General features: G+C 33.4%; 2 protein-coding genes across 2 annotated transcripts; one reads left to right on the top strand and one right to left on the bottom strand.

The window, feature by feature from the left end:
* The first annotated feature begins 48 nt into the window (after window positions 1-48).
* LOC133181271 (lys-63-specific deubiquitinase BRCC36-like) lies at window positions 49-9,875 on the top strand. The gene is made up of 7 exons (XM_061315802.1): window positions 49-252; window positions 549-668; window positions 1,633-1,720; window positions 1,981-2,069; window positions 3,673-3,737; window positions 7,501-7,676; window positions 9,633-9,875. Exons 1-7 carry the CDS (start codon window positions 148-150, stop codon window positions 9,779-9,781), a joined length of 792 nt encoding a protein of 263 aa, XP_061171786.1. The 5' UTR covers window positions 49-147; the 3' UTR covers window positions 9,782-9,875.
* A 2,327-nt stretch (window positions 9,876-12,202) lies between these two features.
* Window positions 12,203-20,442, bottom strand: LOC133181270 (testis-expressed protein 36-like). The gene is made up of 4 exons (XM_061315801.1): window positions 20,188-20,442; window positions 17,597-17,737; window positions 13,668-13,748; window positions 12,203-13,015 (listed from the first exon to the last, which is right to left on the bottom strand). Exons 1-4 carry the CDS (start codon window positions 20,236-20,238, stop codon window positions 12,572-12,574), a joined length of 717 nt encoding a protein of 238 aa, XP_061171785.1. The 5' UTR covers window positions 20,239-20,442; the 3' UTR covers window positions 12,203-12,571.
* Window positions 20,443-22,319: the final 1,877 nt, after the last annotated feature.

Raw genomic sequence — 22,319 nt, 5'->3', positions numbered from 1 at the left:
AGCCGTCGGAGATTTTCGGAGACAACCGAGAACGAGAACTTTGTGAACTCTTCTGTGTGGAGGTGAGATTCTCTGTCACCGAGATTTCCGGTCTGTCGGTGCGAGGACTGTGTAACTGTCTGGGCGCAGATTGTTTTATAGATCAGAATGGTTGTAGAATGTGTGCACTTGGAGGCTGATGTCTATATGGTTTGTTTAACACATGCATTATCAACGGAAAGAGAAGAAGTAATGGGATTACTCATAGGGGAGGTAATATTACTAAATGGCGCAGTGACCCAGTTTCTCTCTCAGCTGATCAGCTGGAAGCCGGTCATGCGTGGAAAATATATACATTAATTAAGCAGAAAAGCGTCTAAATACGTACAACTTCAGCAAAATATTGTGCATATATTTTTTAAACATATGTAATTTAATAAATAAAACATTACCTTTCAACAAGTTCGACAGGTATCATGTTAAAACATGAAGTTGATATAGGGAAAAAAGTTATGTTTCATGTTATTGTTAAGAAAGTTTTTTTCTGCAATGTGTTTTATTTCTTTTAGGTTGATGAGAATCGTACCCTTCACATATACTCTGTGATCATGTTAAGAAGATCTGACAAGCAACCAGACAGAGTAGAAATCTCCCCTGAGCAACTCTCAGATGCCTCAAGCAAAGCAGAGGTAATTCTACAGCCAATTCTTATCCTTCAGAAAAAGACAGGTCATTCTTTGGTCAAAAGAGGGTCATGAGCAGGGTGATAACTTCTTGTGTTTTTTTCCTGAGAATTTTTATGAGAAAAAGATATATACATTAATTTTATATAATGGGACAGTAATCTACATGAAGATGCAGGTGAATCTGATACATCTTGCAACAACTTGCAACCAGCAGTTATTTGCTGAAAGCTATTTCACCCTATTAAGTATAAAGGTATTTAAGGTATTTAAATTTATGCTCTTGTAGGTGCATTACTTGTATAGTTAGTCAGCAAGTCAGCATAAATCTGCATGCATATGAAAAAAAAAAATATAACAAAAAGGAATTTTAACAAATACTGTATTCATCCAAGGAAACACTTGGGATTTGAAATATAAAAAAGGCAGCAGATCCATCTTTTATAACTCAGTTTCCTGGGGGTGTAAATTTAGAACACATTGAACACTTGCCATGTTTAATTTGATTTAGAAATGAAAATCTACAGTTAGATTTGTATTGTATTAAAAAAAAAAAGATACAGTGATATATCAATCATGTGTTTAAGCAATACGTGTATCATATCATCATTCCAGATTCGTGATACAGAAAGTAGTTTCTATAACTTAATAATACCTTGAAAAACAAAATGGCATCCAAAAGCATGGTGGCTAAAGAAACTTTAGAAATTCATCTTGAGATAAAGACATATTGAAATTAGAAACTCATTTATTTCCACAGCTACCATCAGGTTATCAAAGTTTAACAATATTAAAGTGTTTTTTTAATCATGTATGCTATGTTTTTTTTCATTCTGTAAAATGATTTTTTTCTTTATTACATTGTACGTAGAATTGTATTGTGAAACTACTGAAACATACTTATATTGTGTGTCAGTATCTAGATATGTATTGTATTGCAAAGTCGTCCATGTTGCGTTATTGTTGACAGAGACTAGCCCAGCAGTACAGCAAGCCTTTGAGAGTTTTAGGGTGGTACCATTCTCATCCCCACATCACTGTCTGGCCGTCACATGTTGGTAAGTACACAGCATATCATAAAAAATGAAAATCCAGAGATGCTGTACTCATCTGTAATAAATCAAAGTAAGGCAAGAAAATAAAAAATGCCATTTAACCCATATATCAGACATTAACTAATAAAACAAATTTAAACATTTCACCGATCTCTGTGGTTAAATAATTTTTTTTCACTTGCACATTGTTTCTGATACCACTACCATTTTCTGTCCTTTGATTCTTCTATTTTTACACATCTATACCAAATGTATACTTGTAGATGTGAGAACTCAGGCCATGTATCAGATGATGGATGAAGGTTTTATTGGACTAATATTTTCTGTCTTCAATGAAGACAAATCTACTAAGGTTAGTTATACAGGAAAAATGAGCCTCTGCTAAAAGAGTAATAGTTACAGTCAAACCACAATACTTATATTTGCTGTGTTTTTCTAGTAACCCAAGTGAAATTGATTTGAATGCCATTTTTGTGTATACTAACGTGTAGAAATATGCATGGAGGAACTGGCGCTAAAGTGACGTCACAATGAGGCTAGAGAGTAGAGAGATGTTAATAAAAATATATCGATACAGGGCAGTGAGAAATTCAAAAATTGAGTATATTTTTGGTGCTTTTAAACATGTAAAATGTAAATATAAGGATTGTTTTTAAGTTTAGTGTGAATTTTGGTGTGTAAATCACACAGACTTGCACTTAGGCATATTTTTCATGAAATATGCCTACGTGACAAGTCTGTGTGATTTACACACCAATAACTCACACAAAACTTTAAAAAAATCCTTAATTATCTCAAACTTGATGGTACCTAGAAAAATAACTTTGAGATATCCAAGGGTTTCAGATATTGAGGTTAAAATATGTTGATAACAAGTTATTGGGACTTCCAACTCACTTCAACTCACCTATGTTATTCAAGATATCACCTTAAGATCAGTTTTCAAAATACAAAAGGTCAACTGTATATCATCTTTAACAATGATTTTTCTCAGATTTTGCCCTGGTAAGTTCAAAGCCATCCATAGTATAGTATGTTATGTGCTCTTTGATCTGTTTCTGTTTCCCCAAGACCCCAACACATTCATATTCCACATCAGCAAGAGTTTTTATCAGCCAGTGAGAGTGGTCAGTAGAGTGCTCTCTATATTACTGATCACCTGCTATATATCGAGCATATCAGAGAGGCAGGGCCAGTCTAGACTTCTAAATCTTTTGTGACTTGGAGGATATTCACATTATTTGCATATACATTTATAAAGTTTTCATGAATGAAAGATCATTTGCATATACATTTGATTATGATATTTATATATCAATATTTACATTTGCAAATGTTTTTCCTTATATAACATTAATTGAACAAGGAGTATTTAATTTTGTGTATAAACAGGTTCGTCATGACCATAAATTCATCATTTAGTGATAAATGATGGATGTAATTTCATAGTTCGACGTGTTCAACACATTTAATTTGTACTATTGAGGTTTGAAAAAAATAAATCATTTAACTCATGACTTTAAAAATAGTACCCAAATATTTGTTAAAAATCAGTCACAACTGTAAATATAAGAAATAAGGTAATTTACCTAACAAATAAGGTAACTTTATGGCCCTTCTAGTTTTATGGGATTTGATCACATGACCAACCCATATTTACATCCCAATATTATTTTTAATTAACTTGTGTTTAAAGAATAAACAAATGATGGCAAGCCAAAAATGTTATAAGGTCTACTTGACAAACAAATTGACTCAAAAAAAAAGTTATACAAGTAGATGATGTATATTGCGTTTGTTGTCCATGAGTGGAGATGAAAGATGAAAAAATGAGTTATGAAAAGATTTAATATCAAAGCAGGTCCAAAAATCATCCAATAAGTAATATATGATTGCATTATAATTATAATGGTGAGGTACTCCTGGATTATTTCAGTGATGTTATTTTTTCACAGAGTTACAGACATCAGCTGACATGTTTCCAGTCCGTAAATCAGGCCAGGGAAGGCTATCCTCCACAGTAAGATAAATTTCAATCTCCAGTTTAACTTCTAGTTTCATTGCAATGTAGCATTGAAAACAAGCCCTTCAAATATTTTGATTGAAAAAAAGATCACAACTGGTAGGGAGAAAAAGAGGGGGGGGGCAATTTATGTTTATAATGATTTAATCTTTTTTAAAAATATTTTTGGATATAATTTTTAAAAAGTATACTGTTGTTTGAATTACTTCCCTTGCTTTGCTTTCCTAGAAGTGGACAAAATTGGAGGGGGGGGGGGGGGGGGGGGATGTAACTTGTATTTGCCCACTTGAGGGTTTTGTGTTCAAAGTTTGTTCATTGTCTCGTTTCATCTCTTGTGTTCAGATGTTCTGATTGAAAAGTGAATTCTAATGGTCCCTTGATTCAGATGTTCTGATTGAAAAGTGAATTCTTATGGTCTCTTGATCCAGATGTTCTGATTGAAAAGTGAATTCTTATGGTCTCTTGATCGAGATGTTCTGATTGAAAAGTGAATTCTTATGGTCCCTTGATCCAGATGTTCTGATTGAAAATTGAATTCTTATGGTCTCTTGATATGAGAGGGAAGAGGTAGAGCCATTTGGCAAAATTATGAAGACTTGTGTGTAGCATATGTCCATATTTCTTCTAAGGCCAAACAAAAAAATATGTGTGGTTCCGATTACACTTCTAAAAAAATTAGGGTAGGTAGGTAGGGATTTTTTTTTTTTTTTTTTTTTTTTACAAAACGATTTTTATAATTTTTCTAAATAATACCTATCACTGCTTTTTAAGTGGCATTTAGATGTGGCGTGATAATATACTAGTCAACATTGGTAGGTGACACCTACATGCTAGCTTGCTTTGGATTTAACACTATTAAAACTTGCACTATATGTTGAAATGATGTTTTACAAGGAGGCCGCCATTGCTGAAACTAAAACTAATACTGGAGCCAATGATGGAAATCGGGGAAAATTCTGGAAAAATTATGAAAATTGCCGGAAAAAAAGGGGGTATAAAATAGGGACGGTCGGGTAACCAGAACCACACATATTTTTTTATTTGGCCTAATCATGGTCCACAAGGTTAGGATGAGGCACAGGAGAGGGTCAAAGATTGACTTTGGAATATATAGGAAAAATTGTCTTTTATGGAACAACAAATAAATGTATACAATTCATAAAATTATTGAAATTAATGTATAACCATTCTCAAATTATGTAAATTTAAGTTTGTGCAAATTATGGTTCCACTGTTAGAATGGCAACATATTAGCTTTTCTGAGGTTGAGCTCTACCGGTTAGATACCAGAAAGCTTGTGCATGAGTAAGGTGTTTGCTGTCTGTCTAGCTGTTTATCTCTCCATCATTCTTCACAGTGCTACTCCTCCTACAGTTTAGGTCCTATTTCAAAAAGACTAAGGAAACAAGTACGCTATACTAGGATACACAATTCTGTTTATCACTCAGTGATTGATTTAAATAAACAGTGTAACCATGGTAACTGAAAATAGAATTTTCTGTGATATTCTTTCAAAATGCAACTCCTCCTACAGTTTTAGTCCAAATTTCAATAAGACTTGGTACATAAGTAGAATATACAAAGATACATATTTTTCTTTATTGGTTTTCATTTCGATAAAAAGTGTTGCCATGATACAACTTGCCTGAAAATAGAAATATCTGTGAAATTCTTTAAAAACGCTACTCCTCCTGCATTTTTTGTCCATTTTCAATATGACTTGGTACACAAGTAGACTACCCTAAGTTTCATAATTCTGTATATTTGGTAATGATTTTTAAGAATGGAGGGCATTTGAAGAATGGAGGGCTTATTGCTTTACTGCCGTCTGTCGGTCAGTCTGTCTAGCTGTCTGTCTGTCTGTCTGTCGGTCCACCAACAGTTTCCGTTCATTTTCTTCTCAGAAAGTGGACTTACTGAAATGAAATTTGGTATACAGATTTATCATAAAAATATCTAGGTCAAGTTCTGTTTTGGGTACAATTGAGCAATTTTTGACAGAGTTATGCCCCATGGACTTTGAAAAATTCCAATTATTTGCAGTTTCCATTCATTTTCTTTGCAGAGGTTGCACATACTGGAATGAAATTTAGTATACAGATTTATCATAAGAATATCTTAAACAAGTTCTGTTTTGGGTATGATTGAGCAATTTTTGACAGAGTTACGCCCCTTGGACATAGGAAAATTCCAATTATTTGCAGTTTCCTTTCATTTTCTTTGCAGAGGTTGCACATACTGAAATGAAATTTGGTATAAAGATTAATCATAAAAATATCTAGATCAAGTTCTGTTTTGGGTACGATTTTGACAGAGTTATGCCCCTTGGACTTAGGAAAATTCCAATTATTTGCCGTTTCCGTTCATTTTCTTTGCAGAGGTTGCACATACTATTCGGTACACAAGTAGACTACTCTAAGATACAAAATTCTGTTTAATTGTTTTTGATTTTCAAAAATGGTGTTGCCATGGTTACTAAAAATAGAAATTTCTGTGAAATACTTTGAAAATGCTACTTTTCCTAAAGTTTTGTCTTAGTTTGGCAATATTTACCAGTAATATGATAATAATGGAATTCATTTAAAAGTTAAAATGTTACTTCTCCTATGTTTTTAGCTCTACTGGTCAGAGACCAGAAAAGCTCATGCGATAGTCAGTAAGGTGTCAGTCCATCTGTCTAGCAGTCCGTCCGTCTGTAAACAATTTTTCAAAAAGCTTCTCCTCCTACAGTTTTAGTCTGATTTCAATATAACTTGGCACACAACATCATTATACCAAGGAGCTAACAACTTTCCATTTGAGTTCATCTCAGATTGACTTTTTACATAAATATAAAATTCAATGAAACTTGTACTGGTAAATGATATGAAAGATTTGTGAATGAGAATCATTCTCACACAGTTGTTACATGTAGCATCCTGAATGGCCAATTCAGTAAGTTGCAGATTAACATTAAATCGAAATCAACACAACGGCATGCAAAACTGTCATTAGAGGATTATGGCATTACTGTTAACTTGATTCAATCATTACATAATATCCCAGGTGGTTGGCCTAATGTGTTGTAACGGTTGCACACAGTTTAGAAAGTGATGCATTGATTGACTAGATTTTCTGAGTCATAGCCTTCATGTTGTCTTGAAAGGGAGCTCCATTTTATGAACATGTAGGTACATCAAGATCAGCAAGGCAGTGAATTGTTTAAATGATATGATGATGATAACATCAATGTGTGTCCTGTAGACCAAATGTGTGGAAAGAACAAAAGCCTATGAATAAGTGTCCAGAGTCTTTGTATATTCACTTATCTGTTTCTCAGAAAGAGAAATATCACTCAGGTGGGTGTGTTGGCCCTCAGGCCTCTTGTTGTAACCTCTTTTAAGTAAATCACAGAAAATTTTTTTTCTCTATTTTTATTTAAAAGTTGCATCTAAAGTACAATTTCTTTTTGGAAAGAATTATATAAGATAAAAGCACATTTTTGCCCCCATAAAGCCAGAATTTGAAAGTCTCTTGAACTAATACACAGTTGTATTATAGTTTGGAAGTAGATTATCAACAATTCTTGTTTCTTCTTGATGTCATATCTAACATATGGCATCATGGCTGATGAAAATAGGTAGTTCTTTCAAGTATGCGGATATTCCTCTGGTTTAGAACATAATTATAGACTTCTTCATCAAAGTTTGATTTTGTTGGCAGATGTTAGTATTTACAGAATATAGTCCTTTGTTAATGACAAACAACCTTGAAATTTTAGGTATGCAAGAGTTGAAGTCCCCCTCCACATTGTCCCAAGCTCTGGGCTGGGAAAAGCTTGTTTGGAATCTCTCATAGAACTTCCCAAGATCCTTTGTCAGGAGGAGGAAGAAGAGTACAAAAAGGCTGAGGCCGACCAGGACTTAGATCTGATCACTAAACTCAAAAACTCCTCAGGTCAGTAAAATATATAGCAAACCAGGACCTAGATCTGATCACCAAACTCAAAAACTCCTCAGGTCAGTAAAATATACAGCAAACCAGGACCTAGATCTTATCATCAAACTCAAAAACTCCTCAGGTCAGTAAAATATACAGCAAACCAGGACCTAGATCTGATCACCAAACTCAAAAACTCCTCAGGTCAGTAAAATATACAGCAAACCAGGACCTAGATCTGATCACTAAACTCAAAAACTCCTCAGGTCAGTAAAATATACAGCAAACCAGGACCTAGATCTTATCATCAAACTCAAAAACTCCTCAGGTCAGTAAAATATACAGCAAACCAGGACCTAGATCTGATCACCAAACTCAAAACTCCTCATGTCAGTAAAATATACAGCAAACCAGGACCTAGATCTGATCACCAAACTCAAAACTCCTCATGTCAGTAAAATATACAGCAAACTAGGACCTACACATAGATCTAATCACTAAGCTCAAAAACTCCTCAGGTCAGTAAAATATATAGCAAACCAGGACCTAGATCTGATCACCAAACTCAAAAACTCTTCAGGTCATTAAGAAAATACAGCAGACCTGGACCCAGGTCTGATCACCAAACTCAAAAACTCCTCAGGTCAGTAAAATATACAGCAGACCAGGACCTAGATCTGATATTTATTCAACCCTTCCGACAGGGTAGCCCCTAGTTGGTCGAGATTAGCAGGGCTATACCGACGCCTTCAAACCCTAGCGTCCAGTTAGTCCCACACATTTTCGATTGGGAAAAAAAGATAGAATTTACCGATGCTAGTTGATTGTGTAAATGTGAATATGTACGAAAAAGTCTTGACAAACTCGGGACACATTTTCCTGTGGGTGAACATGCTGAATAATTAGGCTTACGACGCACATGTGCGCGAGTGAGAGTATCACGTAAAGTTAACGAACTCACGGAATAGATTTCTTTCAGTTTTAGAGTTAATGTAATGCTTATGATTTGTTACTGTATAAGTATCTGTTTCAGTGGTAATACCGTAGTGATTACATAGGTGGCAGGATGAAAAGCCACATCTTCATATGACGTTGTTACTCGCCAGCGTCACCATCATGGTTGGTTAAAAACCTTTCCTGTTTCTATCTGACAGGGAATAAAATGTTCCTTGGTGGAAAATTAATATCAAACTGCACAGCAACATGTTGTTGCTCTTTTCTTCACTTAGGCAATTCAAATACCAGAGTGAGACCCAGTGGAACTTCCGTTAGCCGTACCATGATTACGAGAAATTCATATCGACTGTAAATATCGAAAAACAATGTGTATACCTTCAGTGCATCAAGTAGTACTAAAAAATCTCTTAACAGCCCTAAAATCATCAATATGCACATGTTTTTGGCTTTTAACACTTTTCCTACGTGACGTCATACATTTCACGGTTGAGTAATTTTGAAAACCAATTTTAGTGCACAGTAACCAAAACAGACCTCTGGTCAATTTTCATAATTTTCGGCCACTCAGTCAAAAATATTGCGCGTATTATGTTACCCTGCGTTTCTTTTTCCTTTCGGTTTAGTCGCCCGCGTGGCGCAGTGGTAGAGCGTCTGCTCTAGGGTCTCGGAGTAAGGTGTTAATCCTTACGTCGCGGGTTCGAATCCCACTGTGGGAAGTGGAGACCGGTCCTTCGGATGAGACCGTATAAACCGAGGTCCCGTGTCTCAGTATATGCTGGCACAAAAAAGATCCCTCACTGCTCAATAGCCCTGAGTGCCGAGTAAATTTGCAGCTCTCCACCGGCAAGTGGTGGCGTCTCCATATGAGTGAAAAATTCTCGAGAGGGACGTTTAACAGCACACAAACAAATCCTTTCAGTATATATATTCTCATAGTTTTAGTTTTGTCTTTGGAGTTGTCTCTCTTTTGCCTCTAACGGTTAAAACTCAAAATTCTGACAATTTTTTTCCTTGTAGTTTTTACAAATTCACTGTGCCATATCATGGAAGTAATGCATGGACCATTAATTCAGTCTTTGGAAAGCCGTTTAGAACAGAACAACGCAAAGATCGCAGAGCTAGAAAAGAGAGAAGCGGAAATCCAGAGACTCCTTGACAGCAGCTAGTTATTTTACAATTGTTGTTTAAAAGTTATTTGTTATAAATGTGAGATTTATATGCCCGTGTTTCTTGTAAATAATAAAATGTATGTTATGATCATTTTATTACATTTGATTTAGATCTTTTGGTGGAGAAATTTCCACTGTATTTTACCTTAAAATCACTTGAATAGCTCAAACACGAGGTAGATCAGTTTACTTGTCAAAATACAAAGTCGTGAAGCAAAATGATACTGAATAATATCAGCTTGTGATTTGTTTTACTTCACAAGAGAATACGGATGCACTGATATGTCTCTACATATACAGAAGATAGAGTTTTTTTTTACCCTATTCTTTGAATTGTTTTTGTAATGACAGCTCCATGATGAATTTGGAGAAAAAGAGCCATGCTTCTATGACACATATGGAATAATTAAATCGGTAGCATTCAGGATCTTTTTCCCCAATAATTTTGCCAGACTTAGCATATACTTTACAGTAAAAGACAAGTTATGCCCCCTCCCCATAGGCACTCCCCAGCTTAATTGTTAAAAAATATATATCTACTTATAGTATAGTAGATATATATTTTTTAACAATTAAGCTGGGGAGTGCCTATGCCCCTCCCCAATAGTTTTGCCAGTATATACTATACATAATCAATGGTTGTGCCGTCTGATAATGACTGCGTATCAAGACAATTCTGTAAGCCCAACTCCCAAACTGAAATTTCTTCCTACGCACAAGACATTTATCCCTTTGAAACAATTTTGAAAGAGAGACTAATTAAATAAAATTCTTAGTGACAAAATCAAACCCAGGCGCGGATCCAGGGATTTTTTAAAAAGATATCAGACTCGGAAAGATTTTGGAAAAAAACCCCCACAAATTTCAACTTCCCCAAACTTGAAAAAACTATGGGGTTAGGAGAAAACACTATCCTAAGTCAATTTTCTTCAGGTACACGCTTTTTACCATCCTAGAGAGGGTCCAAGGTAATTTTTTCGTTACTTTTTCAAAGAAATTTCGTTACTTTTACAAAGAAATTTTTAATCTATTCTACTCTTATAATATCTGAAGTATATCTTTGAAATAATTATGAGTTAAGGACATACGCAACGTACCTTACCTACTGATAATTTTTCAAGATATTCTTAATTTAAGATTATAGTGCCATCAGATGTTCGTAGACAAAAAATCAGCATCGTTACCAGGGGTTTTGAAAAGATATCAAATGATGAAAATTTTTGTATAAAGAAAAATTTACAAAAATTACTAAACATATATGCTAGATGTTTTGTTTATCCAGACTTGTTCTAGAAGAAGTGCGCAACAGCATATATAGACAATAAAATGTAGCACACAGTTCCCTTAAGTATTGGAACTCTTCAACTCCAGGGAAAAAGACATAGGCACTCCCCAGCTTAATTGTTAAAAAATATATATCTACTATACTATAAACGTTATGTTTATAGTATAGTAGATATATATTTTTTAACAATTAAGCTGGGGAGTGCCTATGGAAAAAGACTATAAAGTTCAAACTACGTTGCGTGTGTCCTTAAGAAACCCCCGATCTTTAATTGGCATTCGGATGAACGGCTGAAAATTGTTTATAGTCTCCGTGAATAAAGACAGGGGTTCTACGAACTTGCTGACCTAAAATGCTTTTTCATTTCATCTGGTGTGTGTTTAAGGAAGCTCTAAAAACTGCACACTAAACTTAAAGGGTTCCATAATCGTAGCGTTGGGTAGTTGTATGCAGTTAGAGTGATCTGCCCTTAGATGTAAGCTAAAGTATTATATACATTTTACCGACGTAAGTAAATATCAGCGATTTCTGTTCACTAAAACTTCATTTTTCATGGGAAATATGACAGGTACCTTAATCATGTTGAAATTAACTGGATAAACTTAAAATGTTTAGGTGATATACTAGTAGTTTTTATAAAGCCCAAAAACATTTTTCATAATTTTTTTTTTTTTTTTTTTTTTTTTTTTTTTTGTAAGAACTCAACAAAAAAGTTAAGCATCTTTTGTAATAGATGTACATTTAGAATATCATACAGTTGTGAATAATTGATATAACATAAGAAAGAAGATAAGCTAATTAGTTCACTATTAGAATAAGGCTGAATTCATGTTTCCGGCGCTCTCGTGTATATCTATAAAAGGAATAAATGGAATTTATTGATTCCTAGATCAATTTATTTTCTGCAACAAACTTGTCGCCAACGGCACTAATAAGAACATATCAAACGACGGCCATGTTACACAGGCGCAGCGTTGGAATTCGAATTTTGAAGGCAAAATTATTATGCTAATGTTCTGACAAGTAGCTATCAAACTTTTTAACGGGAAAATTATTAAAAATTCTAATCGTACATAAACATTTGAAATCAGCATAACTTTCCCAGTCGTATTTTTTATAACACAAAGCAAAAAAAGCTGGAAAATATTTATATTGTATTCAACAAATATAATACTAGTACATGCCAATGCATGAAAACAGACTGACACCAAGCAGATCGATGCAGTATTCATTAACACAGAAAAGTAAAAGTGCATACATAGAGATTAATAATCATATATTTTCATAGTTTCTTTTATGCAATGAGTCCTTGTACCGGTATGCGCTTAACACTTGCACTTCCATGATCCTATGCATATCTCTTTATAACTTACGTATATCATTTTCTTACATGTAGACAAAAAAATCATAAGATGTGAATACTATTACAGTCCTGATAACCAGTGGTCACATACAAGAGGGAAAATTGAGAAAATTATTCCTATAATTATATATCACAGTTTTCATTCACTTGCAGCCGCAAAAGCAGCGCCATATTTGTTAAATTGGTTATTCACTAGGGGTTTGGTGCTCCTCTCATAAGGGGGATAAATGTCTCTCATGCCATGGTTGGAGTATTTCCACGGATTATGCTTAGGAAATGGTTCCTGTGATACGGCTAACACGTGAGTTGGCGTTCTGTACGGAACATCCGGGGACTTATGCCAATCAGTTGTGGATGTTTGTAATTTAATACTTCCGGTTTCCGGAGCTCTGTACTTCCGGGCAAATCGCCGGTGAGCTGGCGGATTTTCGGTGGGTTGGCCGAGGTATGATACCCTATAGTTTGTGTTTAAATCAGCGTCCACGGGGTTTCTGGAATGGTGCTTTAAAAACGTCTTCTCTGTGTGATGTAGACGAAGTTCGGGCAGGGTTATTTTACGACCCAGTGTTCTTTCATCCTTCCCCTTTGAAATAAAACACCAAATATTTGAAAATCGTAGAATGCACATTGCAGTGCAATTGTTACAAAAAGGAGTCTTTATTGTCATTCCGAAGCATCTTTTCATTTTAAAAAAAAAGGCTTAAATACTGGTACATGTATTATGAATATATTCTGTACTGAATATATCGTTTCAATAGTAACTAAAACAAATGTATTGAATATATACAGAAATGTTCTAATTCTAACATAAAGCCGGACAAAAATGCTTGTTTAAAAGTATAAGATGTAAAACAAATGTTATTTTAGAAACTTGAATGGCCACATAAAAAATTCACAACTCTAACAAAACCTCACAATTTGTAAATAGTTAAATGTCTTGACAATACAACGAGAGATAATCTTTATGACGATTTTATTTTCTCGTATAACTGAATCAGTCGCCTTTATTACTCCACGATTGTTTTTCAACCTTTGAAATGGTTCACTGAATAAAAATAATGCATCAACAAGTTTAAAATTTCATTCTGATATAAACATTGAGTCCTGTTGCATGATCTGGGGGTATGAACGATTTCAATGAACCAATCATTTTAATGAGATCAATGAAAATTGATTGTTTTTCTGTATTATGTTTACTTTCTTCAACGATTTTTTTCTCGTATTTAGGTACTTACATTGCCAAAATAGACGCCATGATCTTGAAATGCGTGTCTATTATTGTGTTCTGAAAATTTGTTTGCAGTCTTGTAGTTTATCTGAAAAAAAAATAGAAAACGTAAAAGTATGCTAGTAAATTGGCTAATTGCAAAAAAAAATTTAAATGCATATACTTCATAAACTTTAATAACATGTTTACTTCATTAATCCCTGGCAAACCAAAGTCTTCATAGTCTTTTTGATAATACGGTCGCTTACTCCAAAAATAAGCCATGATTTGGTCACAAATGCCTTATCACATTTAAGTCACATTAAAAAAAAAAAAAACTTTTATAATTCCAAATGAATTATTTCCTTTCAATCAGCACATTTTCACAACTGCTCTCTCGCATGGCAAAGTTCCTTGTCTTACTGTTACTAAGCATGTTAAAGAGATACTTCAACTGTGCAGACTTTAAATATTCAGAACTTGATTAAACCGTGACGTTGCGTCCTTTGAAAGAAATCGCAATCAATTGGAGGGATATGTGGTATCAGTCTTAGTAGGTATTTTTCACTGAAATGAGTGACATGTGTAGGTTTTGGCCCACAATTTCCCCCTTATCAGATTGTTTGGGGATAAAGAAAATCTCAATTGCTTCGATACGGGTACTCTAAGTCTGTATTTTTTAGATAAACTACCAGAGGTTTATATTTATATAAGTTACACTAGTACGACGGCTTTTATATAAACTTGGATTTCCAGAGATTCTCAAATGCACAACTGTGCACGTTTATTTTGCCTTAAGTCTTTCCTGGATTAGAGCACTAAATTAGAGCACAAGTTCCTAAAATTACAGTGTAGCCTAGATTTTCTTTGATTTCAAAAATGAAAATAATCTTTAATTACCATTGAAAATTGTTATATATATATATATATATATATATATATATATATATATATATATATATATATATATATATATATATATATATATATATATATATATATATATATATATATATATAAATTCTTTAAGTTTTTATCAATTATTAATAACCTTTGAGATAATATTAATATATTATCTTTAGACAAATTACAGTAGAAAATTCTGAAAATGAAAAGTTTTCAGTTATTGGATTTTCTATGCACATTTATGCCAGGATGTGCACTAGTTTGCATCTAAATCTTTTGTTGCTTGATAGTATTGATAATTTAATGTTATACCGAGTCTAGTATAAAGTTCATCTTTATATAGTTAACAAGTTTTATAGATTACTTGCATTGATTAATTTCAGTAGATAATTTGTATCTTTAAATTCTATATTCTATGCACTGGCTGTAACCCACTATCAAACTTTCAAAATATGACGGATGAAGAAATGCATATGTTTGACATCACAATAATATTGAACTGAAGTGATTTTCAAATGCGCTTTGCATTTTTAATACGTATATTTACATTTTAATAAAATTTTTAATGTATTTGAGTATACCAGTTAAATGACGACTATTGTTAACAGACAACGTCTGAATGTTGTCAATTTAATGAATCTCAAAAAGCGTGAATGACAGATCCCCACAATGTTATCAGAAATTCATGCCATAAAGCCTTAATAGAATTGATTTAACAGTATATTTTGTTGCGACCTTCTATGAAAAGGGTTCATGGTCAATCTTCACCCCCCCCCCCCCCCCTCGAAAAAAAAAACCCGAACACACACACATACACACACACACTCAAAAATAACATTAAAACATTTATCACACAGACAGCAAAATTCATGTAATCATCTTAGAAGATTTTTTTCCATTATTTTTTTTCTTCATGAATTCAAGATCTAAGATTTTATTTGATAAAGACAAAGGCTAAATTTACTCAAAATCTATGAGAATAAGCAGTTTCCCGTGGTGTGCCTCAGAAACTACATGCATAGCATACAGAATAAGAAATCCTCAAGAAGTTCACAAGTCATTACACAGAAGTTTTGGATCATTTTAATTCAACTGAAGAAACTGGAGTATAAAAAAAATATACCCCCCCCTTTTCCAGTTTTCTCAGTGGTCATTATAAATATATGACCCGGCTCTTCATTCATTTTAGACCGTAATAGATTGTTTTCTTACTCAATTTTTTTTCATATTTTAAATGAAAATTTAAACAAAATTCTCATTTTCTTAATTACTAAATAATTTACATCTATATATATCAACAATTTATATTGTATAACTATAAAGTCAGATTAATACTTGCTGTATAAGCATCGTGTAACAGGAATGATTTTTGATTATTTTCAAGTATATGCCAGTATAGTAAAATTCTTTATACTTTTTTTCTGACACCCATTAGATGTTTACAAAAAATAATATTCTAGTTTCTACATCCCAATCTTTGAAAATATCGCTGTCTTTTATCTGCAAACATCTCTTATTAGATTATGAAGATTCCAAAATATGTGCGATTTTCCAGTTACATGAAATCCCCCCTCCAAAAAAAAAATACATTGAACAATGATTTACCCCCTTCTCCAACCAGTTCTTAATTTTAAATGCGATCGAGGGGAAAACAGATACACTAGTGAGGATGTAAAAGCTGAAGATAACGAACATTGATCAATCTCATAAATCCAGAAAACAAAACGAATCATGAACAGGGCAGAAACATGGACCCCTGAAAATAACAGAGGTGGGATCAGGTACCTAGGAGAAATAAGCATCCCCTGTCGACCGGCCACACCCGCCGTGAGCCCTATGAGGACCGAAAAAACAACATAATAGTTCGTGATCGCCCTACATAGGTCTTTATTTATTTATTCATTCATTCATTTATTCTGCTTATAAGGCAAAACCCGCACAAAATACAAGTACGTCTTCTTATTCATCGAGGAGGGGGAAAACAGTTTGACTGATTAATTTCACATGCACGTTTTAGAGATTTTATCTTAGCAACCAATTTTTACTTCCGGAATTTGGCACTTGATAAAATAAAACTTTAATATCGCTCAATATCCACACATTGGATTTATGGATCCAATAGATTTTGTATGCGCAATAATGTAGAATATTTTATTTGATTATGATACACCGTAGTTTTATTACACAACATCCATGCTATGATAATATAACGACTAACTCACTGCTTTTGTTGCAAAATGAATATTGATTTTGCAATGAGTAAATTCGTCGTAATATCAGAAAAAAGACTGAAATAATAACTCTAGGTATGTTCATTACTATTTAATCTGTGCCCCCATGATAAGAGCTCAAATATTTGTCTTTGTGTATCAACACATTAAATCCTGTAAAATTCGATGGTATTAGAGGTATCTAGTTTTAACAGCTCTTTAACATCAAGTGCAGTCACTGCAATGTATATCGGTTTGATGACATTTCTTTCTAGTTTAGAATCGGAAAATCTACACCCTCAGATTTTAATAGTTGTTGCTTGGCTATTCCAGGCAGGAGAGAGAGAGAGATTTTGGGGTTGGCAGTGATTAAAGTAATATGGTATCTGTTTCCTGGTTGCCTTCCGCCAACCTTTTTGTTTTCAAGCATCGTATCCATGAAAAGATTTAAAGAATTGGTGCTGATTACTTTAATGAAGAAAAACATTAAAGGTTAAGAAAAGACTAGAACCCTGAAAGGATGCTGCTTGCCATCGATGTATTGTCTCTTGTAACTCATTTACCTCCAACCACAGGAGTTCGCAATTTTATCAATAAAGTCAATAAAAATCACTCGATTGACCAAGCCATGAGCTATGCGTTAGCATAGCGAACAGTTCGCTATGCTAACGCATAGATCATGGCTTGGTCAATCAAGTGATTTTTATTGACTTTATTGATAAAATTGCGAACTCCTATGCTCCAACGTAAATGAAAAGATCTATTTAAACCTTTTAAGTAGTTCGAAAAAAACCTCTACAATCACACATAATCTTCTACACTCGTGCTTGTATCTGCTTACCTCTGTTTTAGACCGGAAGGGAGGCGGTGGAGGCGCTGGTTTGGTTTCCGCTTCCTGTCCAAACGGTGCAGCTAGCATAATGCCAGTACTAGTGAGGCACTTCCTCTCGCCATACGCGCTCTCAGAGCCTCGATGAACAAACTAGAAATAATCATCTTTTAAATTAAAGACAGGTAAATAACACATTTTTAAAATACCCTCATCCGTCCTCCTTTTTCCATTATACAATTATTAAAAGAACACATGTCTGGTAAAAAAAAGTTTGATTTGGAAAAGAAGATATACCGGTATATATATATATATATATGAATTATATATGAAATTGAAATCTAAACAACGAGCTTTTTGTGTTTATTTTGGTGTATGTGAAAATGTATTTATGATTAAATGTAAATCATTTCAGTTCATTCTTTCGCCAATTAAGAGGAAGCACATTAAATACGTACACAACGTTTCTTGAGAGCTGAAACATTATCTACTCATGGAAAAGTGAAAAATATGTGTGTGTATACATGTATTCAGACTTAATTTAAATGTTTTTGCTACAATCACTGTCAGTGAAAACGCTCTCTGGGTACATACTTAAACAAACCAGTAATATTGATCCTCATGTCGGGTAGTCGAAGATTGCATTAAATCCCCCGAAAAGTAACAATGGATCACTTTAAGATAGGATTTGCTGTACAACTTTTTAGGAATTAATTTTGCCATCGTGTACAGGAATTCAATTGATTTATTTTATATTCAGCACACACAAGGAAAGGACCATTTACGTTATAAATGTTAGATTCGGGACAAAGACTTTGTTTATTATACAATTCACAGGCCCGTAGGAAGCAATTTCAGTTGGGGGGGGGGGGGATAGGCATACATTTTTCAGTTGACAGTTGAGGGGGCACTACCAAAATTTCCTGACAAGCAGAAAAAAAGGCCATTAACTACAAAAAATCCTTGACAAGCAAAAAAAAACAAAACAAAACAAAACAAAGCAAAAAACAAAAAAGGTCATCAGACGTTTTTATTGAGGGGGCACAAGCATATAGTATCTATGTTTACTACAGTAATCTATATATCGGCAAAATTATTGGGGGGGGGGGGGGGTCCTACGGCCATGATTCTCGTACATGTATATGTAATTCGCTTATGTTTCTTGGCGAATTAAAACATCAATATCAAAACAATCATCTTGGTACTCTCTCTGCTGTGTTAAAGTTGATGTTTCAAAATCTATGAAAAGGGCTGTGTGAAAAAAGTAAAACGTTATGTAAATAAAAAAAATATGTGTTCTCCCTTTGAAATTGATTTCGCTTTTTGACAATATTTGAAGTACATATTACAACCGCGAGTTTTCAGTGGCCCTTGAGTAATAGGACATATTAAATGGAAATGTCTTATTGTACGGCCCGGTATAAATAAACACTTATCTCAGTTTTAAATTTTCGCAGGTAGTCTACCTCTTAAGGAGATTCAATTTCGCTGAAGCATCGAGCTAATCTCTTGATAATCCACCATTTATAGATAACGTTATAGGGGAATACTTGTCGAGACGATATAAAAGGGGGATTATCGTGTATTGTTGGTTACTGAACAACATGTTGAGCCTGCTCCGTAATAGATCTTAGAAAGATGGATGGTTAACTGCTTTATGACAACATCGATATCAATGCATTAATATGGCTTTTGATTCACACGGGCTAAATTAAAGGAAACCTTCGTAGAATGTTTTATTAAATTTGGCATTTTCAAATTTTGTAATTTCCTATTTTACTTTCTCCAGAGTAAAAAAGAAACGAAAATAACATTTGAATTCAATGCTCCGGTATAAAGTTTACATATTTTACATTAAACCATGTTTTCAATTTTCATTTTTTAAAAACCATTGGAGCTCACATTTACATAGGTCCATTAAAAGGCTTCAATGTATATTCAAAAGTTGAGCTAAATTTTAAATTGGACTTTAAAAGGCACATTGGATTTATTATTAAAGATTTTAACACCGTATTCAATATTAAACAGCAGTATAATTTTTGACGATTAAATTCATGAACTTAACCCTGCTGCGACAATTCAACGCTTTGGATAATATTCTGTAATTAATCACCAGATTAAAACATGAAATACCGTATCAGGCACGGGTCAGTGGATATGGCTAAGTATCAGAGCTATTTATAAGTGTATCGTTACTAAAACGATTGCGCGATGTTTAAGGGTTCTTTTGATGTCAACAAATATTATTTCACTTTATGTATTAGCATTTTTCATAAAGAGAATCAAACAAATTTTTGCTTGGGTAATGCATAAACGTTTTGATATGCTTAATAGCAATGCATAAATATAACAATAATAACATTATCAAACACAAAAGTACATGCTGAGTTGTTGTGTTAAATGTTTTGACGTATAATTGCATAGTAACATAAAGAATTGGATTAAATTTTTAAGACACAGATTAACTGAATTTAAAAACTTAATTCAGTTTTAAGATTTTACAAATTAAATGTTAAAATCTTAAAAACTAGACATTCAAGACTTTTTTCTTAGTATCAAAACATTTCCGTGGCATAACATCAATGCTTTAAGATCCTACTTACCCATTTTCCATCAGATGCAGGTGATGGCGCAAACTGTCTTCCTCTTGCCATTTGAGTATTTTTTTTCCAAAAATATTCTTATTTGAAACTACAAATGTATTTTTAAAATATATATTCACACAGTAAGGTTACATTTTCCTTCCTGATAAGAAAGCTACACTTAGGACTTTAAGTGAAATGCACTTTAAAAATGTTTTTAAGTTTTTAACAATTTAAAACCCACTGTCTCTTATCTTGCCATATTGCGATAATCGTGCTACGTCACAATTGGGAACTCTGTGTTACGCACTCACAAATAGTCCCATGGCAACTCAGGTCCGATGGGATAAAAACATCAAACAATGTAGAATTTTAATAAATTCCAATGATTTAACTTTACTATTACAAAATATATACTTTTCGAAGGTTAACTGTTGTAGTAAATAATATTTCCATTAGTACACTGTAAAAATGGTTGTTGTCAACGACGCTACCTTTCTAAAGGAGTTAACTCGTACATATCATTCATTATGATCCACGTAAAATATTAAGGTTGTCCATCTTTTTGTCGAATAACAAAACACGACCAGATTAATAAAATTAAATCAATACAACCACCATAAACCCCTTCAAAAGAACAGAACAAACAAAATAAACGTTACAACTCTACAGAAAGCACCATTTTTGAAGTTTTACACGTGCTTATTTTTTTTCAGCTCTTTTGACATTTACGTATCACTCCGGGAAAATAAAAACCATAATGGCTATGCCCTGAAGAAGTAGTTAAGAATTTAATACATAAGAATAATATTGTAACATATAATGGTTTGAGACAGTTGTTTATAGTTTATCTATTTTCTCCTAAATGCATCATATAAAATACCAAATAACTCCCGCCCCCCCCCCCCCCAAAAAAAAAAGAAAGGAGAACATCTAAAATTAAAAAAAAACAAAAAAAAAAAAAAACATGTGAAAACCAATCGTCAGATACCCACGGGTGATCTCGTCTTTTTATTTATCACCCGGGTGATAAGTAAAAAGACGAGATTACCGTGGGTATCCGACGATAGTAAAAAGCAGAGTTTTGTGGATCATTTATTCCTGTGAAGAAAAAAAAAACAAGATTGTAAATTTTTATAACGAAAGAAAGTTTTAAAAAAATGAAATGTAACAAAGTAGCAAAATTTCATTATATTCAGTTTGAAACTTTTTTTTTTTCACTTGAAAAATCTTTTCTGATATCTCACAATGATATCATTTCAAAATATAATGATATTTTGTCGCCAATTTGTCCATTTATTACATGATTCACATAATCTTTTATTTAGGCAAGTGACAGTTTTATATCCTATTTTTGAACAACTGCCAGACAACGATTAGTTGCACAAAATTTGATAAGTGTCTTTCTGTGTGTACGAGGTAATTAGTCAAATATTTTAACATAAGAATCGTAATCTTTTTGATGATATATTTAAATCGCTATACCATTTTTAATACATTCATCAACGAGATTTTGCTTTAATTTGTTTAATAGTGCAAGAATATGCATACATGAAACCCAAGAGTGGCGAATATAAAGGTACTGTTCATACAAACAATATCATTTCGATTGCTTCTTTATATATATTGTCTGTCTTAAGGGAAAGTGTATAAACCTGTATGCATGTAGTGGGAAAGTCCAGTTCCCCTTATACAAGTTATAACAGCGGCAAATGGGATCGATTCCTATGTTTGGTTTGAAAATTCAGTGATGGTTCATCGCTTGTATGATTTGTTTTTATCTCCTGGGCTGAGCAACCTAGAATTTTTTATGGCTAGAAAAAAAAGGTGAAAAACCCAATTCGGTGGGGAGGGGGGGGGGGGGTTCAACACTTCTCAAGGGCAAGCCACTTTTGTATAAGCTTGTCTTCTTTTTACAAGGAGTTGCCCAAAGTTTAATATTTTTGGTTAATTTTACTATATAAATTAACAATCCTGAATATTCCATTGGGTGGGGCGATCCACCCCGACACGCTACAAAAGATCATTCAGATGTGGTATTGTTCAATCTTTTAAACGTCTTCTTCAAAAAATTCCTCCATTTTTGTTTCATCATGCTATATAAAATGTTATATCAACTATATCGAGGAGAGGAAAAATATCAGTTTCACAAT

Source organism: Saccostrea echinata, unplaced genomic scaffold (genome assembly GCF_033153115.1).
Source record: "Saccostrea echinata isolate AGI-Se365-2 ecotype Australia unplaced genomic scaffold, CSIRO_AGI_Sech_v1 ptg000008l, whole genome shotgun sequence".
NCBI lineage: Eukaryota > Metazoa > Mollusca > Bivalvia > Ostreida > Ostreidae > Saccostrea > Saccostrea echinata.
Note: the sequence above shows the minus strand (reverse complement) of the source record. Positions and strands in the feature narration are given on the sequence as shown.